At 49.5% G+C, this 17,429-nt stretch overlaps 6 protein-coding genes across 10 annotated transcripts; 3 read left to right on the top strand and 3 right to left on the bottom strand.

Moving 5' to 3' along the window:
• Positions 1-161: 161 nt before the first annotated feature.
• Positions 162-2,558, bottom strand: FVEG_02643 (hypothetical protein). 3 transcript variants are annotated; one of them, XM_018890043.1, is made up of 3 exons: positions 1,705-2,558; positions 1,000-1,649; positions 162-942 (listed from the first exon to the last, which is right to left on the bottom strand). In XM_018890043.1, exons 2-3 carry the CDS (start codon positions 1,587-1,589, stop codon positions 831-833), a joined length of 702 nt encoding a protein of 233 aa, XP_018746294.1. In that variant the 5' UTR covers positions 1,590-1,649; positions 1,705-2,558; the 3' UTR covers positions 162-830. The 3 variants fall into 3 exon arrangements, with proteins under 3 accessions (XP_018746294.1, XP_018746293.1, XP_018746295.1); XM_018890042.1 differs by having other exon boundaries at positions 1,000-2,558; XM_018890044.1 differs by having other exon boundaries at positions 162-1,649.
• FVEG_02644 (mitochondrial import receptor subunit tom-70) lies at positions 2,378-5,466 on the top strand. Of its 2 annotated transcripts, XM_018890046.1 has the most exons (4): positions 2,378-2,581; positions 2,641-3,068; positions 3,199-4,633; positions 4,686-5,452. In XM_018890046.1, the coding sequence occupies exons 2-4, from the start codon at positions 2,886-2,888 to the stop codon at positions 4,934-4,936; spliced, it is 1,869 nt and encodes a 622-aa protein (XP_018746297.1). In that variant the 5' UTR covers positions 2,378-2,581; positions 2,641-2,885; the 3' UTR covers positions 4,937-5,452. The 2 variants fall into 2 exon arrangements, with proteins under 2 accessions (XP_018746297.1, XP_018746296.1); XM_018890045.1 differs by having other exon boundaries at positions 2,378-3,068; positions 4,686-5,466.
• On the bottom strand, positions 4,598-7,602 carry FVEG_02645 (hypothetical protein). Its single transcript, XM_018890047.1, has 3 exons — positions 6,951-7,602; positions 6,338-6,874; positions 4,598-6,282 (listed from the first exon to the last, which is right to left on the bottom strand). The coding sequence occupies exons 1-3, from the start codon at positions 7,023-7,025 to the stop codon at positions 5,938-5,940; spliced, it is 957 nt and encodes a 318-aa protein (XP_018746298.1). The 5' UTR covers positions 7,026-7,602; the 3' UTR covers positions 4,598-5,937.
• Positions 7,603-7,932: 330 nt separating this feature from the next.
• Positions 7,933-9,595, bottom strand: FVEG_02646 (hypothetical protein). The gene is made up of 2 exons (XM_018890048.1): positions 9,506-9,595; positions 7,933-9,447 (listed from the first exon to the last, which is right to left on the bottom strand). Exons 1-2 carry the CDS (start codon positions 9,509-9,511, stop codon positions 8,557-8,559), a joined length of 897 nt encoding a protein of 298 aa, XP_018746299.1. The 5' UTR covers positions 9,512-9,595; the 3' UTR covers positions 7,933-8,556.
• Positions 9,596-9,712: 117 nt separating this feature from the next.
• FVEG_02647 (regulator-nonsense transcripts 1) lies at positions 9,713-14,247 on the top strand. Of its 2 annotated transcripts, none has more exons than XM_018890050.1 (3): positions 9,713-9,984; positions 10,110-10,438; positions 10,490-14,247. In XM_018890050.1, the coding sequence occupies exons 2-3, from the start codon at positions 10,152-10,154 to the stop codon at positions 13,452-13,454; spliced, it is 3,252 nt and encodes a 1,083-aa protein (XP_018746301.1). In that variant the 5' UTR covers positions 9,713-9,984; positions 10,110-10,151; the 3' UTR covers positions 13,455-14,247. The 2 variants fall into 2 exon arrangements, with proteins under 2 accessions (XP_018746301.1, XP_018746300.1); XM_018890049.1 differs by having other exon boundaries at positions 9,723-9,774; positions 9,828-10,438.
• A 532-nt stretch (positions 14,248-14,779) lies between these two features.
• Positions 14,780-17,373, top strand: FVEG_02648 (hypothetical protein). Its single transcript, XM_018890051.1, has 2 exons — positions 14,780-16,813; positions 16,889-17,373. The coding sequence occupies exons 1-2, from the start codon at positions 15,227-15,229 to the stop codon at positions 17,060-17,062; spliced, it is 1,761 nt and encodes a 586-aa protein (XP_018746302.1). The 5' UTR covers positions 14,780-15,226; the 3' UTR covers positions 17,063-17,373.
• The last annotated feature ends 56 nt before the right edge of the window (positions 17,374-17,429 follow it).

Raw genomic sequence — 17,429 nt, 5'->3', positions numbered from 1 at the left:
ACTTCGAGTTACCCTATACCACAAAGCTTCTATAACTGTCTTTTTAACCGCCAGGGGTTCAGCAGCTGAGCTACACTACCTTACCTTATATAGACAAAAGGGAACGAAACTGCCCATACCAGGTCAGTATAAGTCAATAGTAACATGTTGGATGAAAGAAAGACCAGCAGTAATCTCACTGCCATCTAATGTAAGGATTTAACCTTGCTCGTGTTCGGGACCACTCAATTTGTACTGTTTTATAACCAGTTCTTGTTTGGCAATAATACAACAAGTCTAGATTAAATGCAACGGTCAATACCGGCCGCTGGAGAATCGGAATGTCTTGCCTTTCTTAGGCGCCGACAGCTAGCTGTGTTATCCTATTATGCTTCCCACTCTATAAATTCCCCTGATCAAGTGAAAACGGGCATATAATGTACACCAGCAGTGCATGCAAGTAGAAGAACCCCGGGGGCCCGATAAGTTAAGCAAAAATGATAGTGACCCGTTTGTGAGAGGGGATGATGAATTTGAGGAAATAAAGGCCGAGTATATACTTGATTTTCAGCGGCATGCAACATGCTCAGTCTACTTATCATCCAGCGTCAACCACAAAGAGCTGTAAACCTGATGATCAACTAGAAATATGGCGTGCATAAAATGTAAAGGTACACCAGTGATAGATTGCCCCAACAGTCTGCGGCTTAAGCAGCATTGCAACACAATGTCGACGGCTCACGGTCAAACCTGTATCCATACCCAACTTGCCACCAGACGAGCGTATAAGAAGCCGTGCTGCATGGTGGCTATCAATGGGGATCCTATTATATTGACCCGACGATGTCTAATCAAAGGAGACGAATAGTAGCCGGAATGAATCCTCTGACACCGTTGCTAATCCAACATTCCTCGCCATTGATCAATGATTTTGAATCGATAACTTGCTCAGAAGCGAGTCCTCTGGTCTTAAATCAGTATCGAGGCCCTTATTATTCGTTGACTTACGGGGGGCCATACCGTTCTAATGCCCAACGTCTCGAGGTTCCATCTTGGCCGCCATTGCCTTCCTCCCAGCTGAATTGGGCTGCAACAGGTGGTGTAACCCAACGACCGGCCCTCCAGAAATAGGGCGTAGTAAATGTCCCTTCCATCACAGAACCGTCGTCTTGGCTTACGACCAAGACCTCTATAGGATCTGCATAACTAATGCCAGCACGCTGTCGGGCTGCGTCGTACATGGCCCTCTTTGTAGTTTTAAAATGAGTATACTCGGACCTTGTCGTTGAAACCTGATCCAAGAGAACCGTATAAGAAGAGCACTTCTGTGGTTCGCTTTCCAGTGAAGGACGAGATGGGTCTGGAAGCCGAGCTGGTAAGAGGTTGTGTATGGGAACCTCGGGTGTGCTGGAGTGCTCGATTCTGATGTCGCCTTGACGAGACACAACTATTTTAAGTTTCAGTGGTGTTGGATGAGATGGGCCTACAGCGTTTGCAATAAGTTGAGCCAGATATGACAGCCCGTCGTCACCGGATAGCTGATCTGCTGCGGACTGCCACCCCCAATGTGTCGCTGCCTTGAGAAGCCGATCTCGGTGAAAGTCAAGCATGTACAGAGGGGAGTTGTTCTCAAAGTTCCAGCCCTCGCCAGCGCATCTCCGACTTTTCAACTGTGCAAGTTTAGCGTCGTACCTCATAGAGGTGAAAATGGAGAAGTCGTCGGACATTTTTCTCAATACATGTTTTGGAGTTAGTCGGACATGACACTTAAGTTTTGAAAGGAAGTTGTCCTGGGTTGCATGGCCAAAGTGGTAACATTAAAACCTACTACTAGAGGTGAGGAAGTAGGGCGGAATTAGTAATATGAAATCCGTATTGAACAGAAACAGCACAGTAGAGCAAGCGAGGTTTCTGGCGACTATCAATGTCTCCCCATCTCCATGGACGAGATGTCGAATTGATTGCCCTTCGATGTAGAAGCCGCTCTCTCCAGGGCTGAGCCGGGGAATTATTATTAGGCACAAGGCTTTGTCAATGTACCAGAGCCAATCATGATATGGATGTTGCATATCACAAATTTTGGTAAGGGACTGTTTTGACGAAGACTTGCATTCAAGAGCCAAGCATTATCCATTCATCCATGCCTACTTCAGCATGCACGTGTATATTTATCCCCCGTATTTCTATCGTGCAAGGACTTTCAAGATCGATCTCATGTAGGAGAGTGCCGAATCACGAAAGAATCCCTGCAACATGTCACCTCATAATTCGCAGAAATCGGCAGACCGCCAACCATCAACATCATGACAGGGGGTCGTGGGGAGATCAGAACCATTGGGTCAGTCTGTTAACCGCTAGGGATTGAGAACACATCCGACTTGTATATCATGAATCTCAAGTTGTTATACCTGCTGAAGTACCAAGGTAGTAGTTTGTAGTTCATGTAAGGATAGGTAAGGTAAGAAGTGCCCAGCTGAGTCCATAGGCAAGGTACCGAGACCACTTAGCCTGCCGTCGAAGTGCCTCAGGCATGGGGGTGGAAGGACGTCACCAAACACATAGCGTCGCTACGAAGTAGGAACCTCACTCGGGCAGGTCTGAGGTGGGCATCCATATCCAAATTCACTACCTAAAGTTGGTGCTGATCGGAAAAACTTTCAGTGGATCCGGCCCGCGAACCTCCACTGTTCGCGCCAAATTTCAAACAGAGCCGTCAGCTTTTTCTGCGCGTGCCCAGCCCAGCCGCCGAAGCTACCAACTGTGATCTGGTTCTGGTTTTGTGATACTGCTCCGATCCGCGCCCATACATCATCGGCTTCCCGACTCCCTTCAATCCCGCATCGACGGCTTCACTTCTACTCGCCCCCCGCTACGCCGATCCCCTTCAATAACACATAGACTTCGCAATGTCGGGTCCAATTCCATCAATGGCTCCAGGCCAGCCAACCTACGTACCTGTCGACTCTTCCTCTGGCCTCTGGGAGCGGTTAACACATTGGGCCTCTGAGAACAAGACTGTCGTCTACACCATTGCAGGTGTTGGTATTGCTGTGACAGGTGCCGGTGTTATTTACTACCTCAATGACAACGTATGTGCAATTGCCACTGTCTCCATTTTGATGATGTCGGATATTTCTGCGGGCATCTTGCGGCTCTGCGTCGGATATCACTGCACTAATAATGAACAAACCTTGACTAACTTCCAATTGGAAACTGCAGAGCGGCAAAGACACAACACCAAAGTTGAGCAAGAAGGAGAGGAGAAAGCGAAAGGAAGCCGATCGCAAAGCTGATAAGGAAGTGCCCTCAAGTGGCCCCTCTCAACCCAAGCCTGCCTCTGCCTCTGCCGAGAGCGAGCCCGAGCTGCCCGAGGTCGACGAAGAAACTGTCTCCAGCCTCACCCAAGAACAGCGTGAAGAGTATGCCGCCAAGCTGAAGCAGGCTGGCAACAAGGCCTATGGCGATAAGTCATATAACAAGGCTATCGACCTCTACTCTAAAGCCATTCTCTGCAAGGCCGACCCTGTCTTCTACTCCAACCGGGCAGCCTGCCACAGCGCAATGAGCGAATGGGACCAGGTTATCGAGGACACCACTGCCGCTATCAACATGGATCCTGAGTACGTAAAGGCCATCAACCGCCGTGCTACTGCCTACGAGCACCAGAAGAAGTACTCCGAGGCCCTCCTCGATTTCACGGCCTCATGTATCATTGACAACTTCAAGAGCGAGTCTACGGCCCAGGCTGTCGAGAGACTTCTCAAGACTTTCGCCGAGCAAAAGGCCAAGGAGATGATGGCGTCCCGACCACCTAAGCTGCCCAGCCCCATCTTTGTCGGCAACTACCTTCAAAGCTTCCGCCCTAAGCCTCGCCCCGAAGGCCTTGAGGACTCGGAAGAATTGGACCCTGATACTGGTAAGGGACAAGTGCAGATTGGACTCCAAGCTTTGGAGAAGAAGACTGGCGATGGCTATGAAGAGGCTCGCCAGGCTTTCGAGAAGGCTCTAGAGCTCGGTGACCTGGGTGAGCACGAAGCGCTTGCTTATAACATGAGAGGTACATTCCGGACCTTGCTAGGTAACCATGCCGAAGCAACGCAGGATTTCGACAAGAGCATCGAGCTCGACCCCACCATGACACAGAGCTATATCAAGCGTGCCAGCATCAGCCTGGAGCTGGGCGAGCCTGACAAGGCCGAGGCTGAGTTTGCCAAGGCTCTCGAGCAGGATAAGAACGACCCCGACGTCTACTACCACCGCGCTCAGGCCCATTTCATCAAAGGAGACCTTGCCGATGCCCAGAAAGATTACCAGAAGTCGATTGACCTTGACAAGGACTTCATCTTCTCCCATATCCAACTCGGTGTCACCCAGTACAAGATGGGCTCAATCGCTTCGTCCATGGCTACTTTCCGACGATGCATTAAGAACTTCCCTAAAGTACCTGACGTCTACAACTACTATGGAGAATTGCTCCTCGATCAGGGTAACTTCTCTGAAGCTGTTGAAAAGTTCGACACGGCTATGGAGATGGAAAAGCAGACTAAGCCCATGTCAATGAACGTTTTGCCCTTGATTAACAAAGCACTGGCCCTGTTCCAGTGGAAGCAAGACTTTAAGGAAGCCGAGGCCCTTTGCCAGAAGGCCCTTATCAGTAAGTATTCTCCTACACAATGCAGCCAATTATTGTCCTAACAATAACCTAGTCGACCCGGAGTGCGATATTGCCGTCGCTACCATGGCCCAGCTCCTCCTTCAACAGAACAACGTTCCTGCTGCTCTTAAGTATTTCGAGCGCGCGGCCGAGCTCGCTCGAACTGAGGCTGAGATTGTCAATGCCTTGTCATACGCCGAGGCAACCAGAACACAAGTTCAAGTCACAGAGAAGTACCCAAAGTTGGCAGCCAAGTTGGCGGGTGGCGCTGGGCCTGGTGGCCTTCGTATGGGTCCCCAATAAATGTTGTACGAGAAATAAACACCAATCAATGAATGGCCAAGGCGTGTAAAGTGTACGAATTAGGAGCAGACGAGAAAAAGGATGGCGTTGATTTAGGATGGGACGCGGGACATAACCAACCACACTCTGTCCACCGAGGGAGCTTACGCAGCTGCTTCCTCACCAGCAAGTAAGGTCCAATGCTCTGCAGTTGGGAACTATAATGCACACAACTGAGCCCAATTGTACCTGTATATAATAAGTGCTTCTCTTATGTTTTTCTTAAGCATATCGGAAATTTTCGAGGTGAACGCAGGGCAGGTACTCAGCAGGCTTGGACATCATTTGCACTGGTACATGGGAGGAAGAAAAATGAGTCGTATTTTTTTTTTCGTCACGCCCTGTCCGATGACTTGATGAATATGGTACTCAAAATCACTATGTAGACCGATATGATTGAACAGCCTTTAAAGGCATGACATTAATACCATGAATCTCTACTCCAGTAGCCTCAATGACTCAATGACGTTTTCTGGATCGTGTTTCAACATACATATGTACAATAACGGCGATGCTCCTCATCTGTCTGCCTCTCCTCTTGTAATTTGAGGACGGACCAGTGATATTACAAGAGGAGCAAAAAAGATAGAACGCCAGTAGACAAAAAAAAAAAAAAAAAGAAAAAAAAAAAGAGCAAAAATACCATCCGAGGATAAAAGCTCACATGAATCCGGGTTTCTCATTAACAGTCAGGGTGAGCTCCACCCTCTCCTCCACGACCGCAACAACAAGGCCCCTAACGCTTCGGCGCCAAAGGGAAGAAGAATGATTAAATACGGGAGGTGGTATACGGATTAAAGACGTGTCGTATCCTCTGGTCTTGTGGGTAAAAACGGAAGAATGGGAACTCAAATGCGTCGTCGAGATATCTATGAAGGGGAAAACGAGAAACAAAAACAAGCAGAGCATCAGCGTCAGCATCATAACATCGGCAATGGAGTTTGAGATGATGAGCCTCTGCTCTACTTGTTGTTCGCCACAGAAACACCGACACCGACACCCACGGCAATAGCGATGATGATGAGTAGGACAACGAGGGCACACCACCACTTGAGCTTGCGACGGTTGGCGGCGTGCTTCTTGGCCACCTCGACTTGCTCGTTGCCCTTCTCCATGTGATCGACGGTGTTGATAGCATTAGTTTCAGCGGCCTGGATGACCGGCTCTTGCTGCTCAACAATGGTGGCGAGCTCCTGGTAGAGGATGGCAAGCTCGGAAAGAGTTTGCTCAATGCGCTGAAGTTCACTGTGACGAGCACGAACATTACCGAGTACGGAGCTTGCATGACCGGTACGATTTGTTCGTAGCTGAGTATCTCATTAGTCATGCTGCCCGAGAAAGTAGCTGGGGGGGATTGCTTACAGCAGTCTGGAACACACCCTCGTTGCCCCAGTCGGCGTTGGCGGCTTCCTGCACCTCTTGCTCGGAAGCATCGGGGTTGACGATACGGTATTGACGGGCAATCTGATCGCGATAGCGCTGCTGGTAATCCCGCTCGATGCTCTGGTACTTGTCGAGCTCTGACTTAAAGAAGGTCTTGAGGGACTGCAGCTGGGTGTTCTTTGTGGTACGGGAGCTGTCGTTGGTCTTTGCGAGATCGCGCTCGAGTCCCTTGATGCCGTCCTTGATAGCGGTGTTTCGGATCTGGGTCTGAGAAACATACTGCTCGAGGTCATGGTTGGCGGACCCATCGGTACTGCTGAGGGTGCGTTGGTGGAGCTGGCCGATGTAATCGACGTCGTTGGTCAGACCCTTGATTTCATCGCGGAGTTTCTGCACGCGGTTCAGGAATTCTTGCTGAGAAAGACTCGAGCTAGTAGCTGTAGCCTGTTGCGAATAATCCTGCATCTCATACTGGTCGTTACTATGGGCTGGCGCTTCTTGCGCATAAGGATTGGCCTGTAGTTCGAAGCATTCGGGTCAGCATGATTGTGGTCAGTTCATGAGGGACAGGGGACAACAAGGCTGCGCGTACCTGGCCATAGCCATAGGAGTTATCCTGAGCCGAGCCCTGCTGGTAAGGGTTCTGATTGTACTGATCGTAGGACATGACGCTCAATTATACTCGAACAAGGAAGCAATGGCGGGGGATGGATGGTGATGATGAGAGGAGCAAAAAGCACTAATAAAAGGCTGGTGCTGGTGGTGAGAAATGATGAGATGAAGCTACTCGACTGAGCTTTAGTTTGTCTTGGCCTTAAGATCAACGTGGATTGGACAATATGGGCCGGGGCCGAGCGCCAGAGCTTAGTGGCGCCAGTGGACTTTTGCGGTTTTGGTGGATTTGGGCACGGGTCCTTCAGTGAACGGGTACGAACGTGACGTGACGTAGGTACCCCGGCAGGTTTTTGGGCCTGAAAAAGCTTGATCTTTTTTGTTGAACAGGCTCAAGAGAAATGAGTAAACAAAAAAACAGCCTCGCTTATTGAGATCGCCAGCTGATGTGGCAACTAGCCTAGACGTTGATTTTGACAGAATGAATCATTCAAGTTCAGGTTTCAATTGCTGACCGAGAGGGAATTCATTCGGCTTATGTATGAAGGTCCTAAAACTGAACCCCCGGCAGTATCGGATCTACCTAGAATCGTTAGATGACTGCGTACGCAAGTGGCGGGTGTTCATTCATTCGAACCAAGCACGGAAAAGGAACAATGGGTAAGTTTCCAGAAATATACAAACCCAGCTCAAGGGTCTCTTGGGTCTCTCGTCTTGTCGGTGACCCTCTATCCGCCATCCAGCGATTACTACTCGTCAGCCATTGAGGCTATGGCTACCTACTAGGTACCTACATATGTATAGTCTAAACTGCGAATGCGAATCCCCAACTGCCCACTGAGGCTGAGCATTCATCCTTGTCCGCCGGACCTAGAAATCGGGGAGAGGATTATGATGAACCAGGTCACTCAATACATCGATGAGGCATTACCAAGCAATTTCGTACCTTTTACAACTCACAAGGGAATATTGATATTATGGAAAATCATTAGTGTTTTGTTCTTAATCTGTCCCCATTCCCGCATGGTCAAGATATGGTGGCTGAGCCGTTGAAGGTTTCATTGACAGCGCCAAGGCACTGGTTTGGTTCTAAACAGTTTTGATAATAACTACGTAGATCGCCGACATGACTCCAATTGAAACTGCTGCGGGACAATAAACATAACTGTTTCGTTTCAAGGGGACTTCGCCTCTGCAAGACCCAGCTTGAGATTCCATCTGCCTGGAGTCTTTTTCGTCACCCTTTTCACCTCGGTGCTGATGCTGGTCACCATAAACCAATGAACATCTGCCACTGTTAGTAGCCGAAGCCAGTTCGTCCAATACGATAGTCGCCATCTTCTCAGGGCCACTGCCTCATAATTTTGCATCGAAAAACTCCAAAGCGCCAACATTGGTTTATGCGATCATGTGCCGTCCCTGGTCACGATATATTCCAACCCAAGAAGTTACCTGGACCGTATGATGAGCCGTAGTGCAGAGGCTGCCTAGGCCTTGCGATTCGAAGCCATTTCATTTCAATCGGGCAAAAGGTGACCACGGTATCTTCGATAGGATCAAATGCTTATGGGAAGTGTGTGGCATTCTCATAAATAGTTCTTCTTCTTGGCGGTTCGTGTGTATTGCGTGAGGTGCCATTCAACGTCGCCATCCTTGTTATCAAGCGTGCCGCTTCGAATCTCGAATACCCTCATTGTCATCCGTGGCCCGACTTCAGCCAGCTCGACGCTGTCGTATCCTGTCCGCACGAAAACATGATGCCTGACTTCAATGCTGTCCTCGATGTTCTTGAATGTGACGACTCGGTTGCCGACCTTGTTTTTGCTCGTGATGGCTTCCCTAGGAGGAAAGACGTGTTTCAGTACTTTCACTACACGCTCGCCTAAGCGACTTGTAAAGCCATCAAAGATGAGGTGAGGGTACGATTCGCTAACTGTTCCTCGAACGCTTCCAGGAATATCGTGGCGTAAAACGACGTTGTGAAGAGAGAATGAGACAGTTGGGCCATGCGGAAAATGCGACAATGTCAAAGCAGTTGGGGTGCCTCGATGTTCGTGAAGAAGGACGACGTCAGAGAGGCCAGCTGACTGAGCGGAGCGTACGAGATCGGGCAAGATGAGGTTTCCGCGATTGAGGCGCACGGCAGTGGGAAGCAGAAGTCTGATCTCCTTGGCGAACGCTGATAATCTAGCCGAGGGATCTCGTGAAGTCGTCACAAGAACGCGGGGATCGACAATGCCTGAAAGCTGAGCATATTCATCGTCCAAGTCGAGCTGCTCGTTGGTGGTGAGATCAGGTCGTGATTCGTCATACTGATAGTCTTTGCGAAGTGACTTGTCGTTGGCAATTGAAGGATCCAAAGGCTTGCCAGAAGCCAAAGAAGATCTCAATTTGGCTCGTTTCTCGCTGATCTCAGCGTCTCGCAGAAGAAGAGCACGTCGATAGAGGTAATCGCGCCTTTGGCGCGCTTGTTTGCGCTATACCAATAGAGTTAATATTCATGAGAAGGATATAGGAACTCCTATTATAACTTACAATCATCGGTTTGGCGTCTGCCCGCTTTCACAATGTGATGCTTGAGCTTTTGCAACATGTATAAAATTTCTAGGTTAGATAGGTACGCTATCACTCAGTAGGTAGCAAGAAAAAGTTCCTTATCGAGGCGGACATCCATTGATAACGAAAACCGCCTATCACGTGGGCGCAAAATGTCCCACCAACTACACTTAGCAAAGAGGGTCCAACTGTTCACCTGGATATAATTGCAACAGAAGGCATAATTTCTTGCCGCCAAACTTTGTGACGTGCGTTCTGTGGCAGTCCTTACTACTCGCCAAATTCGCCTGACTCCGAGTAGATACCTCGCCGCCTGGCCCTTCTTTGTACCGGCGCATTCGTTCCCGCGATGATGTGAGCCTTACCAGCGACTTGCAACTTCCAAACACTTTTACTATCCGATCCGAGCCACCCTGGGCCTCCCATACGGATACCTCCCGGAAGAATAATAGCTCTAGGTAAGTCGCGCTCGCTATCTTGGCTGTCGAGGAACGTATTGAACCTTGTCATCGCTCACTGCGTCACCGCCACCCTTACTTTGCCCTGACGCGGGGCATTCAGCTGCTGATAGGTCTTTGTGCAGAAAAACTCTACGAGCCACCAACAACTTAAACAAAACACCAACATGGAGGGCGCCTTCACCCATGTTGGGAATCATTTGATATCCGACTCTGCCGCTGCCATCAAAGCTGGAGCTGATGACCTCTCCACGATCGACCCTGACGAGAGCTTACTCTACGGCAAATATGGAGATCGTAATGGCCGCCGCCGAGCCGATGATGATGATAACCAGACCGAGGCTTTTGAAGAAGACGACAACGATAGCCTTAACAGTGTCCCGATCGACGGACTGACGGGACTCAAACTAAAAGGCCAGGATGAAGAGAAAGAACTTCCTGCCCATGCCTGCGCGTAGGTTTTGTCTATGGCCTTGATATTTGGATCTGGCTAATATGGTTTTAGTTATTGCGGCATTCACTCCCCAGGATGTGTTGTCAAATGTCTCACCTGCAATAAATGGTTTTGTAGTGCGAGAGGCAACGGCACCTCGACCCACATTGTGAATCATCTTGTTCGAGCTCGCCATAAAGAGGTTCAACTCCACCCTGAGTCTACGCTGGGTGATACTGTACTCGAATGCTATAACTGTGGAACCAAAAACGCCTTTCTCCTGGGCTTTATTCCAGCAAAGTCCGATACTGTTGTCGTCCTCCTCTGTCGACAGCCTTGCGCCGCCAATACCTCCAACAAGGACATGAACTGGGATACATCACGATGGCAACCCCTCATTGAAGAACGAGCTTTTCTGCCTTGGCTTGTCGCGACCCCATCCGACTCCGAACAGCTCCGAGCCCGCCACCTTACGCCTAATATGATTGCCAAATTGGAGGAAATGTGGAAGATCGAGCCTAAGGCGACAGTGGTTGACCTTGAGAAGGCAGCCAGTATTGATGACGACCCTCAACCTGTCTTGCTAAACTATGACGATCCTTATCACTACCAAAACATTTTTGGGCCTTTGGTCAAAATGGAATCCGACTACGACAAGAAACTGAAGGAAGCACAATCAGAAGATGGGCTCCTCGTGCGCTGGGACTACGGTTTGAACAATAAGCATCTGGTCAGCTTCAACCTGCACAAAATCGAATCCGGAGACGTCAAACTTGCTGTTGGTGATGAAATGCGCCTGCGTTACAAGGGCGAGCTGCGATCTCCTTGGGAAGGAGTTGGTTATGTTATCAAGATCCCGAATAACCAGTCTGATGAGGTCACACTGGAGTTGCGCAAGACTGGAAACGAAAAGCTTGTGCCCACTGACTTATCCCACAACTTCTCAGCAGACTACGTTTGGAAAGCTACTTCGTACGATCGCATGCAGTTGGCCATGAAGACATTTGCTGTTGATGATATGAGTGTGTCTGGTTACATTTTCCATACATTGCTTGGCCATGAGGTCCAGCTACAGGTCATGAAGACAAACCTGCCTAAGAAGTGGTCTGCCCCTGGTCTCCCTGATCTCAACCCAAGTCAAGTTGGCGCCATCAAGGCAGTTCTTCAAAAGCCCCTGAGTTTGATTCAAGGCCCTCCTGGAACTGGCAAGACTGTCACATCGGCTACCATCATTTACCACTTAGCCAAGATGAGCGGAAACCAGGTCCTCGTATGTGCGCCTTCCAACGTCGCTGTCGACCAACTCTGCGAGCGTGTTCACCGTACAGGACTCAAGGTTGTTCGTCTCACAGCCAAATCTCGCGAGGATGTCGAATCATCAGTCAGCTTCTTAGCTCTTCATGAGCAGGTGCGCATGTCAGAGCACAACAGCGAGCTTGTCAAACTTTCCCAGCTGAAGAACGAGCTTGGCGAGCTGTCCAGCCAGGATGAGAAGAAGTACAAACAGCTTACCAAGATCGCTGAACGAGATATTCTCAACAACGCTGACGTCGTCTGCTGCACATGCGTGGGAGCTGGCGACCCTCGTCTTTCGAAGATGAAGTTCCGAAATGTTCTGATTGATGAATCGACCCAGTCGGCGGAGCCTGAGTGCATGATCCCTCTTGTTCTTGGATGTAAGCAGGTCGTCCTCGTTGGTGATCACAAGCAGCTTGGCCCTGTTATAATGAACAAGAAGGCGGCCAAGGCTGGCCTTAACCAGTCGCTTTTCGAGCGCTTGGTCAACCTGAAATTGTCGCCTATCCGGCTCAACATCCAATACCGAATGCACCCTTGCCTATCCGAGTTCCCTTCCAACATGTTCTACGATGGTAGTTTGCAGAACGGTGTCACTCATGAGAATCGCCTTCGAAAGGACGTCGACTTCCCTTGGCCCGTCGCAGAGATGCCCATGATGTTCTGGTCTAACCTGGGGCACGAGGAGATTTCTGCCTCTGGAACTTCATACCTCAACCGCACAGAAGCATCCAATGTTGAGAAGGCGGTCACTCGATTTTTTAAGGCCGGCGTTAAACCCGCTGACATTGGCGTTATTACTCCATATGAAGGCCAGCGAAGTTACATCGTGACTACTATGCAGAATTCAGGAACCTACAAAAAGGAATACTATAAGGAAGTCGAGGTCGCATCGGTTGATGCGTTCCAAGGTCGCGAGAAGGACTTTATTGTTCTATCTTGCGTTCGATCCAACGATAATCAGGGCATTGGGTTTTTGTCTGACCCTCGTCGTTTGAACGTGGCCTTGACTCGAGCCAAGTATGGCCTCGTCATCCTGGGCAATCCCAAGGTGCTGTCCAAACATGAGCTTTGGCACAATCTTCTTGTCCACTTCAAGGATCGCAAATGCTTTGTCGAAGGTCCGTTGACCAATCTGCAGGCATGTTTGCTCCAGTTCAGCCGACCCAAGGTTAGCTATCGTCAAAAGAACCAGCAACCACAGTTCGGAGCCGGCAGCTATTCCAATGGAGGACGCTTCAACCCCCCTCCATCTGGTCGAGATTTTGATGCAGGCTCCATGGTTTCCTACATCCCCGACGATGTGTCTTCTGTTCATGGCTCTGCATTTGGAGGTGCCTCTCTTAGCAGCGCCTTCCCTCCCATGTTTTCAAGCTTCACTCCTGATCAATGGCCTGGGCTTCCTGGGGTCACGGCCCCAGGCCGAGGCGGGAAGAGTCGCGGACGTGCTACGGAAAGCATTGCAGGTGAGAGTGTGGCCAACTCCGAATATACGGATGCATCTTCTAGTGTCATCGGAGGTAAAGGTGTTGGCCAGGGCGGTGTTAGTCTTGGAGCAGGGCTCCACGACGCTGTCACAGGCATGCGGCCTGTCTCCTATAGCCAAAGTGATCGGCTCAAACAGTATGTTGAGAGCAGTGGACGCATGGTGCCTGGAAATGGTTATGGACGACGCTTTGATGATGACGAGAAGAGTGTCAGCACGGCATTCCATAGTCAGATTGGAGGAGGCTACGACTGAAGGACAGCATGAGCACTACGGGTAGATGATTCCGATCTTGCTTTTGCATCCCTCAGGGCTCTGCTGCACGACTTGTCAGCACCGCCGGATCATTGAGCGCGGAGGGAGGTTCACATTGTTGTCTTCTTGTGAAGTCTTCCCAGCAAGGCTGACACCTCCAAGACTTGCCCATTTCTGTGGAGACCGTGCCGTGCCCGTTTCATGGGTGACGCCCGGCTGGATAGGCCAGGGCGAAGACAGGAGTCGCATTGCCGGAGGCTCAATCTACGGCGGCCTTTGCAAGGTCGCAGTAGGCCCGGCAGGTGCAGATTGTCTTGATCTCGAGAAAGCAGTGCAATAGTGGAAGGGTCAAGGGACGTGCGTGGTGATTAGAAGTGTTATTGAGAAGTGGCCAGCAACGAAAGACTGCCTTCAGATATCGTCATACTAGATGAGATGTTGGAAGAAACGCCATGTATGCCGTACTGGCAAACCCCTACATCGAAGAGCTCGCGGGCCACTCACTTGTTTGGTGTTTTTGCACCGTACGTTGAAATTCTGAGTTGGCCTTAGTCAGTCTTTACCAGATAAGTAGATAACAAACTTGAGTCGTTCTTTTGACCTTCAACATCCCATGCAGGAACAAGTGTCGTCGATGTGCAGGTGAGTTCTTGAAAGGCAAGGAATGGTTCATGGAATGTGAAAAAACCCAAGGGCTTTCTGAACAAGGTAGGTAGCATCACCGTGTCTTTAATCAGAGAACCTACTGTGCGCAAAATATCTACCTAAGGCATGCCAATATAATATGTGGACGTTGAAGTTGCTTTCTTCTGAGCCATTGCTCTACTAGAGAATTAACTTAGGTGTGTGTGTGAGACAGTTCAGCCATCCAATGCCTACCTAGGTAATAGGGTAGGTATGTAGTACTTAGTACAGGGGAAACAGATTGGGTCAGGGCCTAACTTTAGGGGCTTGTGATTTACGTTAATGTCTGCAGTATCCATACCTGCAGTTGCTTGTTAACTGTGAACGACTGTGGTGGGGGACAAACTATTGGGGCCTGGATCATTACACCAAATCCCGATAAGGTATCTATCTACCTGGGTACAAGGGTACTTATGAGATCACGCTCCTGCCTCTCCCACCAAGTCCTGTCTCGTCGGGGCACGGAAGGGCCTCCCTTATGGACTTTGAATTTAGGTAATTGAGAATTATGACATTGGTACGGTAGGCAGCAATTGTGAGCATGATAAGCCTCCACTAATAAAGTAATGTACTGTTGAATCTTTCAGGCCTTATTGTATATGTGTACTAATGTACGTGGCTTATTACCTAGTAGCTATAAACAACTAACGCAAGCCTCCCCCCTTATAGGCGCATATGCAACCCTCCCTCCCTTGGAGTTGGCGGACTTGGCTTCCAGTAACAGGACCAATGTCACTCCTTTACTCATTGAGCCTCCACGCACGCTTGCGCCGCACATTTCAAGACATTCCCTACCCAAACCAACTCAAGGTCGGCCGCAACTGTGTTTGATTACTACTACTTACTTAGGTAGATAGGTAACTGGGTATTTCTCATGCAAATTACTTTGACTCTTCTTCCCTTTTCCCTCCCTAACATTCGCTACGCGGTGCTTTCATTGCTCGCTTTCTACTTCATGCTTACCTAGTTCGCCCTTCACGTCGCTCCTTTGATCCAATTATTCTTCATCCACCTGCCTCTAATCAGTTGAGATAACTACATTATTTCGACATCTGACCGTTTTGCCCCGTAATGCACATATCATAACCATGTTAGCCACGTTTCAAGGACGACCAGGTCGTCGCTACATTATCCTCTTTCTCCTCATCGCTATCACATGGTTCATGATCCATAACTTTCGCCCCTACGAGCGCTATCGTACGGTGAGAATTGGCACATATAACTATCTTCCGAGTAGCTACGATTGGAGCAAGCAACAGGTCTTCCACCCAGTCGAGGATGTCAAGAGCCCACCGAACGGCACGTTCAAACTACTGCCTCGAATTCAGAAAGAGCGCACCGAAGACTATAAAGAAGAAAGCGAAACCACGGCTAGGAAAGCAGCCATCAAGCAAGCATTTACCAAGAGCTGGGAAGCCTACAAGAAGTATGCGTGGGGCTGGGATGAGCTCGCACCCGTCTCCCTCCGTGGAAAGATGACATTTTCTGGTTGGGCTGCCCAAATCATCGATGCTCTCGACACTTTGTGGATTCTTGATATGAAGGATGAATTCAGGGAAGCCGTCAAGGTTGTCGCCATGATCGATTGGTCGCAGACTAGCGACGACTACCTCAATCTGTTCGAGGTGGCTATCCGCCATCTCGGTGGCCTCCTCTCCGCCTACGAGCTTTCTGACGAAGCTGTTCTCCTCGGCAAGGCCATCGAACTAGGCGAAATGCTCTACGCGGCGTTCGATACCCCCAATCGATTGCCATCCCACTGGCTCTATTTCAAGGCTGCCAAGAGTGGTTCCCAGCAGGCGGACACATCCATGTCTGGTGCTGCGGGAGGCTCAATGTGCCTCGAGTTTACCCGACTGTCCCAGATCACTGGCAACCCCAAGTACTACGATGCTACTGAGCGCATTAAGCAGTTCTTCTATCGCAACCAGGACAAGACCAAAATTCCTGGCTTATGGCCCCATGTTATGAACTACCGCGATGAGAAAGTTGACGAAGCTCGCTTTACCCTCGGTGCTGGTGCAGATTCGCTCTACGAATATTTGCCCAAGATGCATGCTTTGTTGGGTGGCCTGGATTCTGAATATGTCGAAATGACCACCAAGGCGCTTGATACCGCTGTCAAGCACATTCTATATAAGCCTCGTAACCCTGAGGACTTGGATATCTTGATGTCCGGCAATGTTTTGGCAGGAGAAGAGGATAGCAAGCCTGAGCTAACTGCTGAGATGCAGCATTTGACATGCTTTGTCGGTGGTACATATGCTCTGGCTGGTAAACTCCTCTCTCGGAGCGACTTCGTTGATCTCGGCTCTCGTCTCACCGCTGGCTGTGTCTGGGCATATGATGCGTTCCCCACCAATATTATGCCCGAAATCGCTCAGCTTGAGGCTTGTGAGTCCATCACCAGCAAGTGCCGCTGGAGTGACAAGCCTGTCGAGAAGAAGGATAAGCTTCCCGAGGGTTTCATTCGAGTTAGAAACTCAGAATACCGCCTGCGCCCCGAGGCCATCGAGAGCGTCTTTTACATGTGGCGCATCACAGGCGACGAAGTCTGGCGGACTGCTGCTTGGCGTATGTGGGAGGGCATCGTCAAGCAGACCGAGACCCAAGAGGCTTTTGCTACAATTAGTGACGTTAACAAGAAGGGGAGCGACAAGCGTGATAACATGGAGGTAGGTTGCGCTCGGTCTCAAATCATTGGCAAAAAAAAAAAACTAAAAAAAAACTAACTAACTAACTCTCGCTAGACATTCTGGATGTCAGAAACAATCAAGTACTTCTATCTCACATTTGATGATCCCGACGTTATCAACTTGGATGAGTGGGTGCTCAACACTGAGGCTCATCCCTTGAGGCGTCCCAAGGGTGAGGAAGTTGAGGCTCCCAAGAAAAAGACAACGTGGTGGAAATTTGGCCATTAATCTATAGGCTTTCTTGACCTGGTACAGCTATGGGCTGTTGGTGTTTTAATGGGCTACCTTAAAGTGTAACAAGTGCATGATTTTGTTTTTATTGGTATACGAAATACTTGCAGCAATGAACTTTTCTTCCTCTAACATTACTTCCTGCGTTTTCTGAAGCAAGTCTACGTCAAGTCTATACCGAGTTGCGTTATGATGCCTAGGGGTTTCCCACTGGATCAAAGTCGAGACATGTGCTCCTGAAATGATTTATAACAGTCAATGACGATTCAGAAACAATCTATCCTGCAGCAAATTGATGTCATTGAACATTCAAAGGCGCCCAAGCTGCTATCAATCATCCCGCTACACGCATCACCCCGCCTGA

The sequence above is a fragment of the Fusarium verticillioides genome, chromosome 5 (assembly GCF_000149555.1).
Source record: "Fusarium verticillioides 7600 chromosome 5, whole genome shotgun sequence".
Taxonomy (NCBI): domain Eukaryota; kingdom Fungi; phylum Ascomycota; class Sordariomycetes; order Hypocreales; family Nectriaceae; genus Fusarium; species Fusarium verticillioides.
The sequence above is the reverse complement of the archived record's forward strand: the minus strand, read 5'-3'. Positions and strand labels throughout refer to the sequence as shown.

What these genes read in the sequence shown, in the direction of transcription:
- FVEG_02643 (XM_018890042.1), bottom strand. Translation starts at nt 1,706, where the DNA reads ATGTCCGACGACTTCTCCATTTTCACCTCTATGAGGTACGACGCTAAA. An exon ending in AGACGTTGGGCATTAGAACG is followed by an intron (nt 943 to 999) that starts GTATGGCCCCCC and finishes ATTTAAGACCAG; the next exon opens with AGGACTCGCTTCTGAGCAAG.
- FVEG_02644 (XM_018890045.1), top strand. Translation starts at nt 2,886, where the DNA reads ATGTCGGGTCCAATTCCATCAATGGCTCCAGGCCAGCCAACCTACGTA. An exon ending in TTTACTACCTCAATGACAAC is followed by an intron (nt 3,069 to 3,198) that starts GTATGTGCAATT and finishes TGGAAACTGCAG; the next exon opens with AGCGGCAAAGACACAACACC. An exon ending in TTGCCAGAAGGCCCTTATCA is followed by an intron (nt 4,634 to 4,685) that starts GTAAGTATTCTC and finishes ACAATAACCTAG; the next exon opens with TCGACCCGGAGTGCGATATT.
- FVEG_02645 (XM_018890047.1), bottom strand. Translation starts at nt 7,025, where the DNA reads ATGTCCTACGATCAGTACAATCAGAACCCTTACCAGCAGGGCTCGGCT. An exon ending in ACTCCTATGGCTATGGCCAG is followed by an intron (nt 6,875 to 6,950) that starts GTACGCGCAGCC and finishes TTCGAACTACAG; the next exon opens with GCCAATCCTTATGCGCAAGA. An exon ending in AGGGTGTGTTCCAGACTGCT is followed by an intron (nt 6,283 to 6,337) that starts GTAAGCAATCCC and finishes TGAGATACTCAG; the next exon opens with CTACGAACAAATCGTACCGG.
- FVEG_02647 (XM_018890050.1), top strand. Translation starts at nt 10,152, where the DNA reads ATGGAGGGCGCCTTCACCCATGTTGGGAATCATTTGATATCCGACTCT. An exon ending in CTTCCTGCCCATGCCTGCGC is followed by an intron (nt 10,439 to 10,489) that starts GTAGGTTTTGTC and finishes ATATGGTTTTAG; the next exon opens with TTATTGCGGCATTCACTCCC.
- FVEG_02648 (XM_018890051.1), top strand. Translation starts at nt 15,227, where the DNA reads ATGTTAGCCACGTTTCAAGGACGACCAGGTCGTCGCTACATTATCCTC. An exon ending in ACAAGCGTGATAACATGGAG is followed by an intron (nt 16,814 to 16,888) that starts GTAGGTTGCGCT and finishes AACTCTCGCTAG; the next exon opens with ACATTCTGGATGTCAGAAAC.